General features: G+C 31.3%; 4 protein-coding genes across 10 annotated transcripts in view; 2 read left to right on the forward strand and 2 right to left on the reverse strand.

Annotated features, from left to right (window-relative positions):
* The first annotated feature begins 53 nt into the window (after nt 1-53).
* On the forward strand, nt 54-3670 carry LOC552818 (wolframin). Of its 2 annotated transcripts, none has more exons than XM_625193.6 (6): nt 54-291; nt 677-781; nt 903-1119; nt 1194-1417; nt 1489-2693; nt 2757-3670. In XM_625193.6, exons 1-6 carry the CDS (start codon nt 234-236, stop codon nt 3540-3542), a joined length of 2595 nt encoding a protein of 864 aa, XP_625196.1. In that variant the 5' UTR covers nt 54-233; the 3' UTR covers nt 3543-3670. The 2 variants fall into 2 exon arrangements, with proteins under 2 accessions (XP_625196.1, XP_016772023.1); XM_016916534.2 differs by lacking the exon at nt 54-291 and adding an exon at nt 537-589.
* A 1013-nt stretch (nt 3671-4683) lies between these two features.
* LOC552816 (vesicular integral-membrane protein VIP36) lies at nt 4684-8147 on the reverse strand. 2 transcript variants are annotated; one of them, XM_016916540.2, is made up of 8 exons: nt 7889-8147; nt 7515-7630; nt 7165-7362; nt 6925-7087; nt 6523-6579; nt 6015-6181; nt 5872-5935; nt 4684-5802 (listed from the first exon to the last, which is right to left on the reverse strand). In XM_016916540.2, exons 1-8 carry the CDS (start codon nt 8001-8003, stop codon nt 5651-5653), a joined length of 1032 nt encoding a protein of 343 aa, XP_016772029.1. In that variant the 5' UTR covers nt 8004-8147; the 3' UTR covers nt 4684-5650. The 2 variants fall into 2 exon arrangements, with proteins under 2 accessions (XP_016772029.1, XP_006563560.1); XM_006563497.3 differs by lacking the exon at nt 6523-6579 and having other exon boundaries at nt 7889-8146.
* A 407-nt stretch (nt 8148-8554) lies between these two features.
* Nucleotides 8555-12845, forward strand: LOC724160. Of its 3 annotated transcripts, none has more exons than XM_006563498.3 (3): nt 8555-9156; nt 10017-10074; nt 10151-12845. In XM_006563498.3, the coding sequence occupies exon 3, from the start codon at nt 10163-10165 to the stop codon at nt 11444-11446; it is 1284 nt and encodes a 427-aa protein (XP_006563561.1). In that variant the 5' UTR covers nt 8555-9156; nt 10017-10074; nt 10151-10162; the 3' UTR covers nt 11447-12845. The 3 variants fall into 3 exon arrangements, with proteins under 3 accessions (XP_006563561.1, XP_016772028.1, XP_001119915.1); XM_016916539.2 differs by having other exon boundaries at nt 8555-8997; XM_001119915.5 differs by having other exon boundaries at nt 8556-9295.
* Nucleotides 11732-17268, reverse strand: part of LOC100577656 — a 38634-nt gene continuing 33097 nt past the window's right edge. For all 3 annotated transcript variants that reach the window (XM_026445637.1, XM_026445636.1, XM_016916538.2), the window contains one exon: nt 11732-15481. In XM_026445637.1, coding sequence (XP_026301422.1) covers nt 15020-15481 — 462 coding nt within the window. In that variant the 3' untranslated portion in view covers nt 11732-15019. The remainder of the gene's footprint in view (nt 15482-17268) is intronic.

Raw genomic sequence — 17268 nt, forward strand, 5'->3', positions numbered from 1 at the left:
TAATTTTAATATGTTTCTTGACGTTTATACAACAACCTAACCTTTTTTAGTAATTGCGCATGCGTAATATATGGAATCATGTTTTTATGCTAATATTTTAACAGTCGTTTTATTAAGAAATTTTCAATGTTATAATATAATATAAGTTTTTGATAGTGAATAATTTAATATTACGATAAACTAATAATAAAAGTAAAAGTATCATAGTAGCAATTTTTCCAATTTTTGGAGCTATGGCTGGTATTGTACCATTGTCTGGTAGATCTGGTAGAAAACAATGGACATTGCATGGTAACGCAACAATTTCATCTTTTATTTTTCCATAGAAATTTTCATTTTTTTTGCAATTTAATCACATATCTATTTAAATAATACTATACATTTATAATGAAGATAAATGTTAAATAATAGATGTGAAATATAAGTAAATTTTAGAAAAATGTCAAATATATAATGCTTTATTCTTTGAAATAAAATTTGACAGATGAAAAATTGAAAAAAGAAAAAAAAAAAGAAAAAATTATAATTATTAATGATATGATTTTTATTGTAGAATAACATAAGAGTTGAATTATGTAAGAAAAAATGGGTAAAATGCAATTAATTTCTTTTTATCAGAAAAAAAATTATTTTTTTTATCAATTTAGGGAATAATGATTCAATTGTATAATTTTAGATGGGCCAAGAGGATCTCTTAGAAGACTACGGTCTCAGTTGGCTGAAGATGGTTGTCCAGAATCTCAAGTAGTTTTAGCAAAACAATTATTAGAAGAAAGATGTGGTAACAATGCAAATTTTTATTCATATTTGAATTAATATATGAATTTTAATATATTTAATGCATTTTATTAAAAGTTAAAAATTATTAAAAATTAGTGAGCTAATATAAATTATATATTCAGATTTAGATGTGGATAAAGAAGAAAATGCAAAGTTGGGAGTATATTGGCTTACAAAAGCTTCAGAACAAGGAAATTTAGAAGCAACAGATATTCTTAGAAAATGTTTAGCCACTGGTCGAGGTATCACACAACATAATTATTATGATGTTAAAAGTTGTCTTGATATGACTCAAGATGAAAAATTAGCTAGAAAAGCAGCAAGAGAAATGTTCACTAGGTATTTTATTATAACATAATAATTTTTTTTATATCTGTATGATTTATTAATATTATAATATTGTTTATTGATAGTCTATCAAATGGTGAAGATTTTATCACAACAGAACAACTACAAAGACGTATGAAAGACATAGCATCAAATTCATCTAATTATAATTATTCTTATTCAAATAATGTGTTACACAATAATTCACAGAAAGATATAAATGATATTTCAAGTGATAATTTTCCTAAAAATGGGCTTCCTGAAGACTGTATACCTAAAAAGGATGAAGATAAAGAAAGTAATAACCATGGTAAAGACAATATATATAGTTCTTATAAATATAATAAATGCCAAGATTTATTTATGGAATTATTTTTTTAGATTGGATGGATCATCAAGGGGAGAAAATTACAGAAGCAGCTCTTGTTTCTGCTGCTGCTAGTTATGCTCGTGGTATGCTCCCAATAGTTTCACACGCTATGTGTATGGTAGATCGTTCTCAAATGGCATTAGATACTATACCATTGTTACAAAGGCCTCTTATTCATCCACTTGCTTCCTTGAAACGTTTGTATATTTGGTTGATAGAAACATTAGGTCAAAGAGGAATGTCAGTTAAGAAGATTCTTTTTACATCAAACATCCATATATTGTTACTTCTCTTATTATATTCATTATTTGGTACAGAAAGTCTTATACTCTTTATACCAATGGCTCTATATTATTTATCTTTTATTATTATGGTTATTGCTACTTTTCAAATGTTACAACGAAAACGTGAATTTAATAATTTTCGTGTTTGGTCTAGCTTATTCCTCAATTATTCTGGTGGAAATCTAAATCCTGATGAAGCAGAATATCAATTTTGCTGTAATAATCTTAAACCTTATGGTCATTTTTTTCTTGCTTTGCTTGTAAACTTAATGACCTATCCTATTATTGCTCATCAATGGACACCTCAGTCAGAATTTACTATTATAGCGGTTGCATTAACGTTAATAACATTGTTAAATTTTATGTGGAAAGATTCGTCCAAATTTCCAGACTTTTTAGCTCTCTTCAGTTTCGGTGTTCATGTTTTAGCAAAGTATCCATACGAAACAGATATTGTAGTTGCTCAAGGCTGGAGATTTTTGGATATAAGAGTTCCAACATTTGCTTCATATGTTGTTGGTAACGGTATCGAATTTTGTTTGAATTTTCGTGCAGTTTTTTATCTCCTGATTCCAGCAGTATTCGCAAAAATGGCAGCTCGCGATAATTGGCGAGGAACCTATCAAACTTTGATACCTCATTGTGTTACTTTAAGTTGGTGGCAAATAGCGATATTTAGTTCTCAAGGTGCAACATGGTACGGCCTAATTAGAGGTGCTCTTGCATTAGTTGGTATGGTTCTCTTTTTACCACTTGCTGGATTAGCCTCTATTATTTTGCCAATCATAGCTGCTGCTAAATATTTGTCAGAAAGTGATTTAGCAATGAGAATAGGTGTAACTACTTTATTGGGAGGAATGCCATTTCTTGCCTCTTGGTATTTAAGAAAAACTCGAACTCCCAAACTTAATTGGATAATTACTGTTATTCAGGTAAATATATTAATTGAAGAGTTATAACAAAAACAATTTTTAATTGCTATAATAATTTCATAGTTAGTCATGGGCATCAGTGCTGGCATATTTTTATCATGGCCTATGATAATGGAATTTAAACAAGAACCAGATTCATATGAAAGTGTTTCATCACTTTCATGGGAACAATATCAAAATCATTGCCATCAACCTGCATGGGAAGAGTTATCGTCCAAGGCACAAGTGCAAATTCAATGTGCTGATTTAGAAGGAATATTAATTTCATGGGAAGGTTATGTAACAAATATTAAGTTAAAATCGATAAAAAATAATATAGCTGCAATATTTAATAAACTGCCTGATAGTATTAGAAATATAATTAGCTGTATGTATGGTGAACCATATCTAAATAATTGCGATTCGAATGATAAATTAAGGCAAGAAAATTGTAGGCATTTTGCAAGCATTCAAAAACGAAGAAACAAATGTTACTTTCCTTCTTGGAATCAATATGAATTTGAGATTTCAGTTAAAATGAAGAGTGGCATGTGGGGAAACAATGCGGAAATTTTATTAGTTGCAGATCACTCTTTTACTAATTTTAGTTTAAATATATATCCAGGCGATAAAATTTGGTTTTCCGGTACACTCTTAAATAATGGATTAGAAGATGAATCGTTACTCGGTGGATCTGAGCCTCATATTGCATTAGAAGAAATTGGTTGTCTTGCATGCCACTCTATTGATTTAAAATCTTACAAACGTTACAAATATCATGTAACGATTAGTTCGATTTTAAGTGATCTCTATTTAGGTGTAAAAACTGTTTTGAATTTTTTGTTAAATCCTATCGTAATGTTTAAATAATCGCATTATATGCGATTATAAAATGTACAATATCAAAAGTCTTTTGAATACAAAAAATATTCTGAATTTCCCTTTCAAAAAACTACTAAGAGATAATGATCGAATGATGTTATAAAAAAGAAAAAAAAGAAAAAGAAAAAAAAAAGAAATACAGCAAAAAAGACAAAACTAAAAATACAAAAAGAAAGAGTTATAGTGTTGTAGAATATATTGTATATTAAACCTCAGTATTTTTCTTCAAATGAATATAAGTTTAGTTCATAATATAAAAAAATATTTTGGTTATCTTTTATGATTAAATTTGAAACTATTGTTTAATGTTATTAAAATTTTAAGAGTATATTTTTTAATTATATATATTTATTTATTATCTATGAAAGAAAAACATATATTTTGATGTTACCAACATCTCAGGCATTAGAATTTTATTAAAAACTCATCAAGTATCTATGTCAAAGAGAACATTTTATACACGTATATTTTAAGATCAATATATTTTCATAAATATTACTGCCAGTAATAGAAATAAATGCGCTTAATATTTTTCGATTCCGTTTTCGAAAAATCGAAAAGGGAGAATCTTTTCGATTTTATTTTAATCAATAGTAAAATATTATAACTCTTTTTGTAATCCTAAATTTTTAACGAGAAACATCATCCGCATCTATCGAATTCTATTAACATTTAAGAATCATGTATGTACAACAATTGTGATGCATGTACCTCCATTATTATGATTTAATTTCTTAAAACTTAATTAATATCTTCATATACATATGAAACTTAATGATGCTTTGAAATTAATTTAGTTGTTAAAATATCTTTACTCTATGTAAATGTTATATGAATATTATATGTATTTAAAAAAGTAGATATACATGTATAATATGTAGGAGTTAAAAATTGTTGTAAAATTGATGTTAAGTATCTAGACTTTAAAAATATAATGATAAACTGTCTAGAAAAAAAAAAAAAGAAAAAAAAAAAAAAGACAGTTATTCTATATATCATATCAGGACAATAGTAAACAATTATAGCAGAAACAAAAGACAAATAGATGTGCCTTGATGTTTTCTGTTCAAATAATTATTATTTATAATAAAATATATTTTAAGGAGAGCAAAAATACTGTTATATTAAATACTTTGCTCGAATAGCTTTATTTACTTGTAGAATGTATATTTTGATAAGAAACATTTATTTTTATTTTCATTTTTGTCATTTTTTTTTTTTTTTTTTTTGAGATAAATATTTTTACAAGGTTTAATACATATTTATTTTGTATTTGGCAACAAGTGACGTACATTATTTTCACAAATAATAATATTACGTTTTTTAACAATTGTTTATTTGAGAGTTTGGTTCCCTTTATCTTTTGTATAAAACGAGTTGTATAGCACAAAATCACTCTACAACTATTCTACATTCATAATGTTTAGTTTCATTATGTACAAATATAAAATCTACATTAATAAAGTCATTTCAATTATATCAAATCTATAGAGGTAAAGATAAGTCAAAGCGAGAAAGAACGCTTTTATAAAATAATTCATGATTATTTAGTAAAGAGTTCGTTTCTCTATTTGTATGATAATATTGTAACCATTTATGTAGTATTTCGCGGCAACGATAAACTGCAAATTTGTTTGAAGAACTTATTCTTCTACTTTCGTCTTTTAGAATAAATTTATTATAATTGCAAATGTATTTTTAAAATAGAGTTCACTTGAGGAATAATTTTTACGCGAATAAATCAACTTATTTCTATAAGATTAATTGCAGCAAATTAAGAACGTGAAAACTTTGGTAAAGGAACTCTGTTTATGCAAACATTAGAACTAGAATAGCAAATATAATTCGACACGTCTTACGATTGCTGCAATAATTTATACATTATTATGATCATTTTATTCTTTACTGATATATTTCCATTAAAATATCTCTCAAAACGACATTCTTGGAGATAATGGATGTTGTATTTGTTATTCTATTGAAACAGTCTTATGAACACGTTATGATTATATCTTATTTTTTTTTTTTTTTTTTTATAGAAAGAACCGATAAAAACGAGAATTTTAAAAGTAGAATAGTTTGTAACGCACCTTGATTTAATAAAAACGTTTCCTACTGTTTTCTTGATGTTTCTGATACCACATAATACCTATTACCACACAGGCAATTAATGCAAGCGCAGCCACGAGCATTAAAAGGAAAAACATTATTCTACTTAATGCAGATTGTTTTGGATCATCTACATGTTCTGTAAATAAAATTTGTAATGAATATAAGATTATTTTATTAAGTGCATTTTGCAAATTTTGTTTGTTACCTCGAGGTGCATCAAAATATGCAGCTGATGGTAAAATATTTGACCTATCTTCTTGATCTTTAGGCTAAAATTGAAATGTTTTATTTTCTCATTAAATATATTTTAAAAATTATAATATATATTTTAAATAAAATACTACTTACATCATCTGGTAGGTCTAATTCAAACAAACGAATAGATAGAATATCATGATTATCAGATAAATCTCCTGTTGTTGCAGAAATTCCAAAATAATATCCTGTAGGCAGTTTTATATCTTTTACAGAGAAACATTCCTTCCATGCAGCTTTATTTGCAAAGTCTGTAGAAACTATAGTAAATAAGAAATATTAATATATAATTATTTTTCAGAAACACTTATATGATATTTTATATTTATTCTATATATAAGTCGACTTATTTCATGCTTATTGCAAATAATAAAAATAATAAAAATTATATACAAATTTAGCATTTAGTATAATATAATATATATAATATATATTAAGCAGATACACACAGTTTTTAAAATTTCATGCAAATTTATTACTTTTTAAACATAGATTATAAAGATTTTAATGATTTAATTCTAATAATTTTTTTTAATGATATGTGAACAAAAAATAAAATAAAGATGATAAATAATATATGAAAAGATGAAGAAAATATCACTTGCTGAAGTGGACGCAGTCCATGATGTAAGCCAGGAGGCTTCGGGGTAAGACCTTACTGTAATGTTAATTTGTAGAACACCACATAAACTGATAGAATATACATATAGGAAGCACAGCTATAAACTTTCTACTTCAAAAATACTACTATGAATATAATAAATGTATGTTTATAATTATTTGAAGATGATTAATATTAAGCCACAGAAGTTATGATTATTGTAGTCATTATTACCATTAAAAATATTATTGTTGAAAAGAGAAGAATTACAAGACTCATTTATTGGCACAACACAGTCAAAATACACTTTTATGTGGTATATGATATATGAGTTTAATGTACACAATTATATGACAACATTTTTGTCATGCCAAAAAATATTTTATATTTATATATACTTACCAGTCAATGTATCTCTTTCATATCTCACACTAATATGCGTATCATGTTCAAGATTTCTAAAGTTTGCTTCACAACCTGCAATTTGTGTATGTGTTCCATCACGATCATGATCATAATGTAAAGAACCATTATTGACCATAGCAGAAATATAAGGATGTTGATGCTACAAAGTCCAAAGTGATTTCTATGAGATTTTTATTGTATAATAATATTATAGCTATAGTTATTTTATCTACATACATTATGTGGACCATTATGATTGCTATATGTATCTAAAATTATAGCTAATCCCTGAAAGTAATCTTGATTTCCAAAGACAGGGCCTGATTTCATTCTTTCTCTTGCATACCAAATTGTAAAACCATCACCAAACAAATCTTTTCCATTTCCATGAACTTTAAAATGAACTTGAAGTTCCCAATTTCTTGCATGACATGGCTAAATAAACAAATGTTATCTTGATTATTTTAGACAAATAAAATCTAATATGCATTTAAAAATATATACAAAAAATATAATATAATTCCTTATGATTTTATTTTAAGTTAAATTATTAATAATTGTTTTAAATTACAATGTTTAAAACTTACGACAGCATTCCATATGGCACCTTGTTTACTTTGTAAATCTGGTGTTAATCTCACATAATTATTCGTTACTATTGTACTACCCGTAAAATCCCAATAAGGTATTGACATTCCAGATCCTAATTATATAAAATGTTTAATATTTATAGTATAAATATATTTAATTTATTTATATCTTATTTTTTTATATCTTCTATTTTTTATATCTTTTATATTATTAATTTTTTCTTTTAGTAACGTAACCTAAAGCTTATTATTATTTATATTTGAATAATGTATTATAATGAATAAAATTACAAATAGATATACATCAAAATGTTATCTATACATCATATGATAGAACATGATTTTCGTAAAATTATTCAAAATTCACAAACCTTGATATGGTCGGATTAAAGAATGTTCTCGTTTCATATAATCTTTTGTATTCCATTCTGCTGTTACTAATTTCAATGCACTTATTACTAATATCCAACACGATATGATGTTCATTTTATATATTTCATACAAGCAGAACGAAAAAACTTTCAATAATAAATTTTAGGTTGTAATCTTTGACACTATGACGCGTAATCTTCAAAATCTACTACCGGAATCATCATCACATAGTCTTTGACATCTTGAAACTAGTCAATGAAACATGTTAGTTAACTGTAACAATCGAAATATTTCTTCAAATTATATAGGGATTTGTAATGGTAAAAATCATTGTTGCCATTCAATAATAGTGATAAAAAATTAAAAATGCAAATAAAAATTATAACATACTAAAAATAATAACATGTATGTAATTAAAATTTAATTCATAATATCATTTAATTTTATTTAATTTAATATATATTTTAATATTTTATGAACATTTTGTTGAATATTCTATTAAAATCGTTAAAGTTAATTTTTCATAATTATAAATGGAAATACATATGTCAATATGATAGAAATTTGTTTACTCATTATGTATGAAAGATTATCAAAAATCAATGAATTTTTTTCTGAAATATATATTTTATATGATCAACACGGCGCGATAGTAGCGCCTCGTTGCATTCGTGTTCGATCATGTTATTTTTCAACGGAATTTACCGCTAGTACGAAAGAAATAGAGTACCGGTTGTGAGTTGTGAGTGGCACGTACTAGCGCATAGCGTTGACATTTTTCTATGAGTGTGTATCTCCATCGAATCGGTTACGTAAAAATCTTCATCCAATTATAAAGTTCGAGAAATAGTGATTCTTAAAGTGATAATAAATTTGTACGGATTGCCAAGTATTCATTTTGATGTGATTTTGCCGCGTGCGATAAAATTCAAGGCCGCATTAATGGCATTCTATGTATATCATACACGCTAAATTTTAAGTTACGATTACACTCACTGTTATTGGGCATATTTTCGACCAGTATTCTACGATAGGGCATGTAATGTTATAAGTGGCCAAGGAAACCAAGAGACCAAAATAGATAGAAAGGAATCACATATATTTGTAGGTAAAAGCAAAAGCAAGGTACAAATAGATTACTTGATCTTCCGCAACCAAACAGAGGGGGCTTGTTGAATTTACGTGGGGGCGAGTACAGCTAAGAAAAAGGGCGTGGAAAGATTAAACGAGTTAATAGGCAGGACGTAAACGTACGCTAACGTTATGGGTAAGACGCCAAAGAAGGCGACCCCTGGAGGCGATGAGAGGAATTTGTACAATCGGAGACTCAAGGCAACGACCGCGCCGCCAAATCCTTCTGAAACTAGCTTGCACAAGAGACAGCGCGAATCCAAGATTCCGAACAGGTTTGTAAAACCAATCAGTCCAACGAATAGCAAATTTATGCACAGTTTCTCTGTTTAGTCTGTCGCTTGTTAGTTTCTCCTTTTCATTCCGTCGTTCGTGGTTTTGCGTAAACGATGCAGCAAATCTTTCGCTCGTCTTTTTACATGTATCGTTAAACACGCTGCTGTTAGATATTTTTTTTCATTATTTTTTTTTTTCCTTTTAAAAATCCGCGGATAAGCGGGGCAAGTGTCACTCAATTTCGGCAGAAGATAACCATTGATATTTACAAACCTTATACAAATCGTGGTCTTTCATATTTTTTCATCTACATTTTAAATGCCCTAATTTAATTGATTTATTTAAAAAACAAACACTCGTTATTAATCTTTTCAGTAAAATTTTTTACGAAAAAGTCAAGATATGCATATGTGTATGTGTATGTGTTGTGTGTATGTATGTATGTATGTTATATGATGTATGTATGTATGTATGTATGTTAAATGATTATAAAGTAATACAAATAATTTTAAATGAATTAATGAATAAGAGAAGATCAAATTTATAGCTTGTTGAATAAATATTGAAAAAAAATTTTGGTTTAGCAACTTTGTGAAATTTTTTTTTAAGTCAATACCTCTCATCACCTCCAGAATTTCTTACTCTGTAAAAAAAATTGATTATAAATATTTATGCAATCTTTTTCTAATGGTTTTGAACATTACAATACTTTTATTTCAGATCTAAATTGAGCACTTTACAAAAGAGAGTACCGCATAGTCCAAGAAAAAATTTTAAAGTGAGTTTGATAAAGTTCTTTTAGATAAATATAACTTAAATATGATAAGATATAAAAAATAATATATTTTTTATAGAATAAAGTTTGTATGCAGTCAAAGTTGAGCTATCCTACGAAGAAAATAATAGATCTTGAGGATACAGCATCTGGGAATTCTAAAGAAAAAATATTTACCATACCAGAAAGAAGTGAAGAATCAATTTTAACAAATATGCAGCCAGAATCGGAGGAAGCAGATGTAAAAATAAATCCAACTGTACAAATGGAATACGTAAAAAAAGATATTTCTAAAGATACGCAAGAATCTGATGAAATGCACATTGACTATACTTCTTCCGAGCTTGTTTCAATATCCAAAGTGCAAGAAGATTCGACAGATAAAGAAGTGGTGATCGAGGAAGAACAAGTAGAGAGTCAAGAGAAAGCAAGTAATTTTGATAAAGATAAAGAAATAGAGCAGCATGAAGAAAATGATTTGAATTTGCGTTTAGAAACGGAAGATAATCCCGTACATGTAGTATATGAGGAAAAGGCGGATGATACAGATTTAAAAAATGAAAGTAGTGAAAAATGCCCATCCGAAGCAGGGACAACAAAGAGCGACATACAACAAAAAGAAGATTTACACAGCGAGTCTCAAACTGACACGGAAAGTAATTCGGTAGATATTTTAGAGATCACAACGTCTGAAATGTCTGAAACGTCTGAAACTGCGTCGCAAAATGACGTTCAGAAAGAAAAGGAGAAAGAGAAGGAGAAGCGCGAAGAGAGCGTTAGCAAAGATGTTTCGTTTGTTTCCTACGATTCTTCGATAATGCTGAAGGATGTACAGATCAAGTTGAACGATTGTTTAAAAGAGAACTCGAAGTTATTCGATACGAGCAACGCTAGTCATAATACGTCGAGTCAGCCCCAAAAAGAAATGTCCTTCGGGAAAACTTTAAGAAGTATTACCGGCCGACGTTCCTTAAACACTATGCGACACATCACTTTACGCGAGCAAAGGTATTCGCCCAACGACTCGTTATTTGTTAACACGTCGAGCGCATCTTTGCCGCCGGACGATGTGGCGGATTATAAGATTGTTCGTTATAGCACCGATTTGTCGGACGTGCTTTCCACCACGAATGGCAGCCCGACAGAGAGAAAACGAAAACACGAAATCGATAATTGGAGTTCCATTAAGAAACAGAAAACAGAATCCGAAAACAGTTTATTGAACAGTTCGATCGGTTTGTTGAAAGGGTTACGCAAGCCCATACAAGTTTCCACACCAGTATCGGAGATGAAATTTCAAACCGACAAATTGGAATTGGACGAAAGTAGTAAATCGGCGAATGAGGGTAGCAAAAAATGGTGTGTTATCATGTAAATTGCCGAATCGAATCGCATTTCGCATCGATGAGAAAAGAGTTTTATATATTTTTGCACACGAAGAAAGCGATTCGTGCCATGTTACACGCCTGGAGAACAAACAAACAAACAAACAAACTTAGGTATATAAATTCGTTATATACAAAAAACAAAATTAAATTACTGAATTATATATTTTTTTGATAACGTAATAAGTGAATGTGTTTTTCACTTGTATCCGTTTGTCTGTCTCTGTTTATTTTCTTTTCTTTTTTTTCTCTCTCTCTCTTTCTCACTTTCTCACTTTTTTTTTTTTCTTCTTTGTCATTTTAAACGACGTGCTCATAGTTTATCTTTCGAAAAGATACTCATATTTATAATATTATTTTTTTTTTTTTCGAAGCATTACATATACTTCGTACAATATATACGTACAATAGATCGTGCAATTTTACACGACAGAGGCTCATGAAAAGACATCATATTCTTAATAATCTTTTAAACTTTGACATATATATTATATGTATATTATTAAGTATGTCTTATATTTGTCATTAGCGGTCAAGTATATATTTTATACAAAAAAAAAAAAAAAAAAAAAACGACAACAAAATGTAATTATAGGAAATATTATGAATAATAGAATTTTCTTCTCGTCATTTGAAGATTATTATTTCATCATGAGTAGAAAAAATTCATTGATATTAAGATGAATGATGAGATAAAAAATGATAAGATGAACGATCAATACGATCAAGACGAATAATAATAATAATATTTTTTGCGTGTATCACTTTTGGTATATCTTTATCGATTCTCGATTTTATGAGTCGTTGGAAAAATTGATTGATTAATGTTTCTCTTTACTTTTCGTTTCGTTTGCTTTAAGTTAAATGAATAATTGCAACAAATATCTTTTTGCGACGATTCATTTTATTTTTTGACATTATAAAAAAGTATATTTTCCGACAGTTTAGACAGTTTATAATATAAAATCGATTAATATCCTAGATTATTATATCTTTCTATTATATGGAAAAAAATAATTACGTTTCGACAAGCGAGACGACTGAGAGACACCCCCCCCCTCCCCTCCCCCCGAAATTCGAGGATATTGTATAAGAATCTGATTTACCTGATACATAACATACACGTTTGTCGAAGCGATTTTAGAGCTTATCTTTTTATCTTAATTTTTTATCACGAGATTTTCAAGCAATTAATGAAAGATTCACCGATCCTTTTTTTTTTCTTTTTTTTTTTTTTTTTTTTTTTTTTTTTTTTTTTTTTTTTTTTTTTTTTTTTTTTTTTTTTTCATACTTAGATAAGATAAATTGTAAGATAAATTGTTGTTACAAATGTAGGGCTGGTATTTTATAACATTTGCGACGATGTTCAGCGACGAAAAAAAAAAAAAATTGAAATTATCTCGAAAAGATGATTGTATAAATTTTTATAAAATTTATTGTAATAAATATATCTTGGAAAATATTGGAAGGAATCGAATTCGATTTTTCGAAGGAAAAATGGCGCATGATTCTAAAACTCGTTGCTCGTCGCAAAATTGCTCGATACAATTGATTGCCAATTGTTATATAGAACGAAACAATGCGTTTTGAAATCAAAGTTTATCGATTAAATTAGATTGTAAATAATCGAACAATGTTGCAATTATAAGAATTTCTGTCGACTTCTGCTTCGACCAAAGGCGTTTCTTTCATGACACGATACGAAAAATCATTTAAGTTAGAATTCACTTTTTATCATTACACACACACACACACACATACACATTACAGGCATACGATACATAAATGCACCACATCCGTATTTTTAAATTATATAATATATTCCCCCACGAATATTTTTTTTTCGAATAACAATCATCTTCCACGTAGAGTTTACGATCGTATTCCAAGCGCATCTGTTCAAATTAAATCAGGGCCAAACACGTAATAGGTCTATGCACTTTTCTACATTATGTTACATTAAGCGAAGAAACGAAAAAAAAAAAAAAAGGAAAAAAAATTGAAATGTATGAATAATGTATATAGAAAATGAGATTTATAATAAACCTTGGAAATCCGAGAGACTAGTCGTTACGGTGCTTTAACTTCCTCTCTTGTGTACCACCTTTACAACTGCAATCGGGACAGTTAATAGTACACCCAGAATGGCGAGGTCGTAAAATTATTCTAGCGAGAAAAACTAAAAATGACTCCCAATATGACGTTAAAAAAAAAAAAAAAGAAAGAAAGAAAGAAAAAAAAAAAGAAAAAATTCATCGTAACGTTAATCTTATCACCGGCTCGTACAATAATTTTACGACCACGCTATACGCTCTGAATGAACAATATATAAATTGATATAAAACATGTATACAATAAGTGGTTAAAAAGATAAGCGCGTACGAACGCTTTAAACGAATTAATTCAGTTTAGTTTATATCCTTGGTAGAATATTTGCTCGGAATAATATTTCCGAATAATTATCGCGTCTCGATATTATCGTATTAATCATCGGCTATTTAACGTGAAAGCCAACTCTTGAGAATAAATATTATGAGAGTAAATACATTTTCGGTAAATGTAAATTATATATAATTGGACGAACGATTAAGTCGGATTAAGTTCAAACAAAGATATAACATGGTGATTAAGAAAGCAAACCATTAACTACGTTATCGAGGAAGACGTTATACACGTTCAGCCTCGCGTAAGTGTACGTTTAAACGAATCTTAAATTATCGTACCGGTTAAGGTTAAGTCTAAGGTATTGAGAGTGATTTATCGTCGAATTTAAAGACAGTTGAAGTTGAAAAAGAGTTCCACGCGAATAAGGATCGAAAGGGAGACGATTTTTCTTCAGTTTTTCTTCAATATTGGATCAACGACAATAATTGGATCAACGGAATAATGTCGCGTCCGGTTCGCGTGGAGAATTGCAAATTGTAGAGGGCGAATTGTAGAGTTTCTCCGTCTCTCCGCAACCATCTCGACGCATCGATATTTCTGAAGCATCCGTAGCTACTACTCGTCCAACATAAACTATCTCTCGACTCGGAGAGCCAATCACGATTTCTTTCAAGCGGAAAGCATCTGCCGCGAGGAAACTTTTTCGCGAAAACTTTTTATTTCGCGAAATGATTCGTTCGGCTACGCGATATAAACTTCTCAAACTTTACTCACGAGTTCTTTTCTCGCGTGATCTTGCTAGATACGTAATTATTAACTTTTTTTTCGCTACATTTCAATACAAATATTTTTTCGTAAACTTTACAACGCGTCGGAGGATATTTTCCATACAGATACGAAATTGAAGCTGTTGTTTGGAAAAACGTTGTTTGGTCCGCATCAAACAATCTCATCACATCGTCCTACGCTAAAACCCTATTTCGCGGACAAAGAGTGCGACGCGTTTCTGTTACATAAGACGGAGTACAAATGTAATTCCAGTTCCCCTTGGGAAATTCAAGACTGCGACGAGGCACGCGTGGAAATTGGAGCAGCCAATGGCGTAGTCGCGTCGCGCTCGTGCACTTCCTCTTCCATCTTTGTTCGTCGCGCGATAAGATACAAGAGGGGGGACGTATTTACGACGTAAAGACGATCGCCTTGCGAAGGCAGGGCCCTTGACAGCCCTCCCTCAAACCGGGCCACAGAACCGTCTTGATTCTGGTTCCGTTCGGGTTTGGGGACGCGTGATGCCTGAGATGGACGTCTCGCCTGAACTCGTACGCATGCGCAACGTCGAGTACCAGAGGCGTGACACGCGCCAAACAGGCCCAGGCCAAACTGGAACAGGCGCACGCGTAATTCTTCACCTCGGCGCAACCCCGTAGACAAGGAAAGTCGTAGAGCGTTCTCTCCAGCTGGGTGACCACCTGTTCCGCGACCTCTCGGGAACCGGTTCGCGCGCCGGAAGTCGCCAATTGCCGCTTCACGCATTCCTCCAGCTCCGGTGTCGTTTGCGCCGTGGCCGAGGTACCGTTCAGAATTTTCACCGCTTCCAGATACCTCGACGTCTGAATCATGCCCGCCAGCCGCCACGAGAGCTGCGAAAACAGGAAACGTGCGTCAATATATATACATATATATACATATATATATATATATATATATATATATCGAAGTTTTGAACATTAGTTTTTCTTTTCTTTTCATTTTCTTCTCCTTCGCTTTGATCGTTAACGTGTGGACCGTGTTCATGATCGAATAGATCGAGTAACAATGCAATTATCCCGCCCTTTCGAGGGTCTATTTAAAGCGTTGGCGGAGATATGCATGGCTTCGTTCCTCGGCTTTTGCGCGACAGCGGCGCTCGCGTGCAAATTGTTGCCGCAAACTTACGTCATCGTACACAGCGGAGGCATATCCGGGAATACACGTTCGTGGAAAAAAACAGGAGAGGGAGAAATCCTGTTTCGATTTTCGGTATTTATTTTTTTTTTCGCTCGCAACGATGGAAGAAAAACGAGTTTTACGAGCCGGGATACGGATATCTTCATTTTCTTTTAGAACAGCCTTTTCTTTTTTTCCCGTTCTTAGGAGAGGAAGCCCGACGGCCCAAAGCCGGTCGCAGTAACTTACGACCGGATTCCCATTGATAATCTGATGATTTATTCACGTCGGAAAATGGATTTCGTTTCGACGCGCCCTGTTTACGACATCGTCCCGCGCCCGATTTTTCACCTCCAATTCGTTTTCTCCAAGAGAGAAGCTCGGAGAATCTCGATCTCGCTTCGGTGAAAAAACTCGAGACTCGGCGTCAATCGAGACCAATTTTTCACGCGATTTCTTCAAACGGAGAGAGAGAGAGAGAGAGAGAGAGAGAGAGAGAGAGAGAGAGAGAGAGAGAGAGAGAAATAGCGCCACGGTCTGTCTTCTTTTTAAATCGACGCAGCGAGATCGCACGCTCGGGAAACTATAACCGCTCGAGTTTATCGCTCAATTATTATCGCGACAGACCGCAGATATTATTACTACGAATTATTCTTTATACTTGGACGAGGTCGAATGCGGTTTTTCGCTCGATGATTATACGCGCAAAATTTTATATCAGAGTGAGATAAATAAATCGCGTTGAATTAGAAAAGCAAAGGAAACGTAATATACGATACGTTTCGAATTTTACATTTTTTTTCCTCCTATGATATTTTTAAGAATTTTAATTTCACTCGTAATTTCCTTCTCTCCGGTCAATCTATCCCCTTTTGTATTTTTATAAAAGGGAATTCTGTTAATTCTCTATTTCCATTATCTGGACTCTCGTTCGTTCAGATATGATAAATTTCTTTTTCTCATATGAATATATATATAGGAAGGACGAAAATAATATGAAAAAAAAAAAGAAAAATGAAATTCGAACCAAAGGCACAGGGATTCCGTTGCGAAGCGTGGAAATTATCGTGGAACCCAAAAAAAAAAAAAAAAATTATACGGCTTCGATAAAGATTAAAAGGGATCGTCTTCCACACCGGTTCAAGTAATCCTCCGTGATTATTCGCCTCCCCGGCCAAATAATTACGTACGTACAACGGACGGAGGTACAATGGAAATAACCAGCCCGCGTGGACGTTCGGATTGTTGCACGAGACGAAAAATTCACCCACGTACCGGCCGTGCCTTTTCATGCCCTCCCACCATTCGCCTTCCATTCTCCTTTTCTTTCTCTCTTTCTCTCTTTCTTTCATGCCTCGCCTCGTCTCGCCACGGTCGAGCAACTCGCCTGGCGCTATGCAACCATCGGTGATTTTCCAGCCGCGAGAAAGAGAGAGAAAAAGTGACGGTCGAAAAATTCGCCGATTCATTGGGAGAAGCAAGGGGGTGTCGAGACGAGGAG

The sequence above is a fragment of the Apis mellifera genome, linkage group LG15, assembly GCF_003254395.2.
Source record: "Apis mellifera strain DH4 linkage group LG15, Amel_HAv3.1, whole genome shotgun sequence".
Taxonomy (NCBI): Eukaryota; Metazoa; Arthropoda; class Insecta; order Hymenoptera; family Apidae; genus Apis; species Apis mellifera.

Bases quoted from the DNA above. Each gene is read 5' to 3' on its own strand.
- LOC552818 (XM_625193.6), top strand. From the start codon at position 234: ATGGCTGGTATTGTACCATTGTCTGGTAGATCTGGTAGAAAACAATGG. The intron at 782-902 runs GTAACAATGCAA...TTATATATTCAG, and splicing joins ATTATTAGAAGAAAGATGTG to ATTTAGATGTGGATAAAGAA. The intron at 1,120-1,193 runs GTATTTTATTAT...GTTTATTGATAG, and splicing joins GCAAGAGAAATGTTCACTAG to TCTATCAAATGGTGAAGATT.
- LOC552816 (XM_016916540.2), bottom strand. From the start codon at position 8,003: ATGAACATCATATCGTGTTGGATATTAGTAATAAGTGCATTGAAATTA. The intron at 6,182-6,522 runs GTGATATTTTCT...TATTTACTATAG, and splicing joins GACTGCGTCCACTTCAGCAA to TTTCTACAGACTTTGCAAAT. The intron at 5,803-5,871 runs GTAACAAACAAA...TTTTATTTACAG, and splicing joins ATATTTTGATGCACCTCGAG to AACATGTAGATGATCCAAAA.
- LOC724160 (XM_001119915.5), top strand. From the start codon at position 9,153: ATGGGTAAGACGCCAAAGAAGGCGACCCCTGGAGGCGATGAGAGGAAT. The intron at 9,296-10,016 runs GTTTGTAAAACC...CTTTTATTTCAG, and splicing joins GAATCCAAGATTCCGAACAG to ATCTAAATTGAGCACTTTAC. The intron at 10,075-10,150 runs GTGAGTTTGATA...TATTTTTTATAG, and splicing joins GTCCAAGAAAAAATTTTAAA to AATAAAGTTTGTATGCAGTC.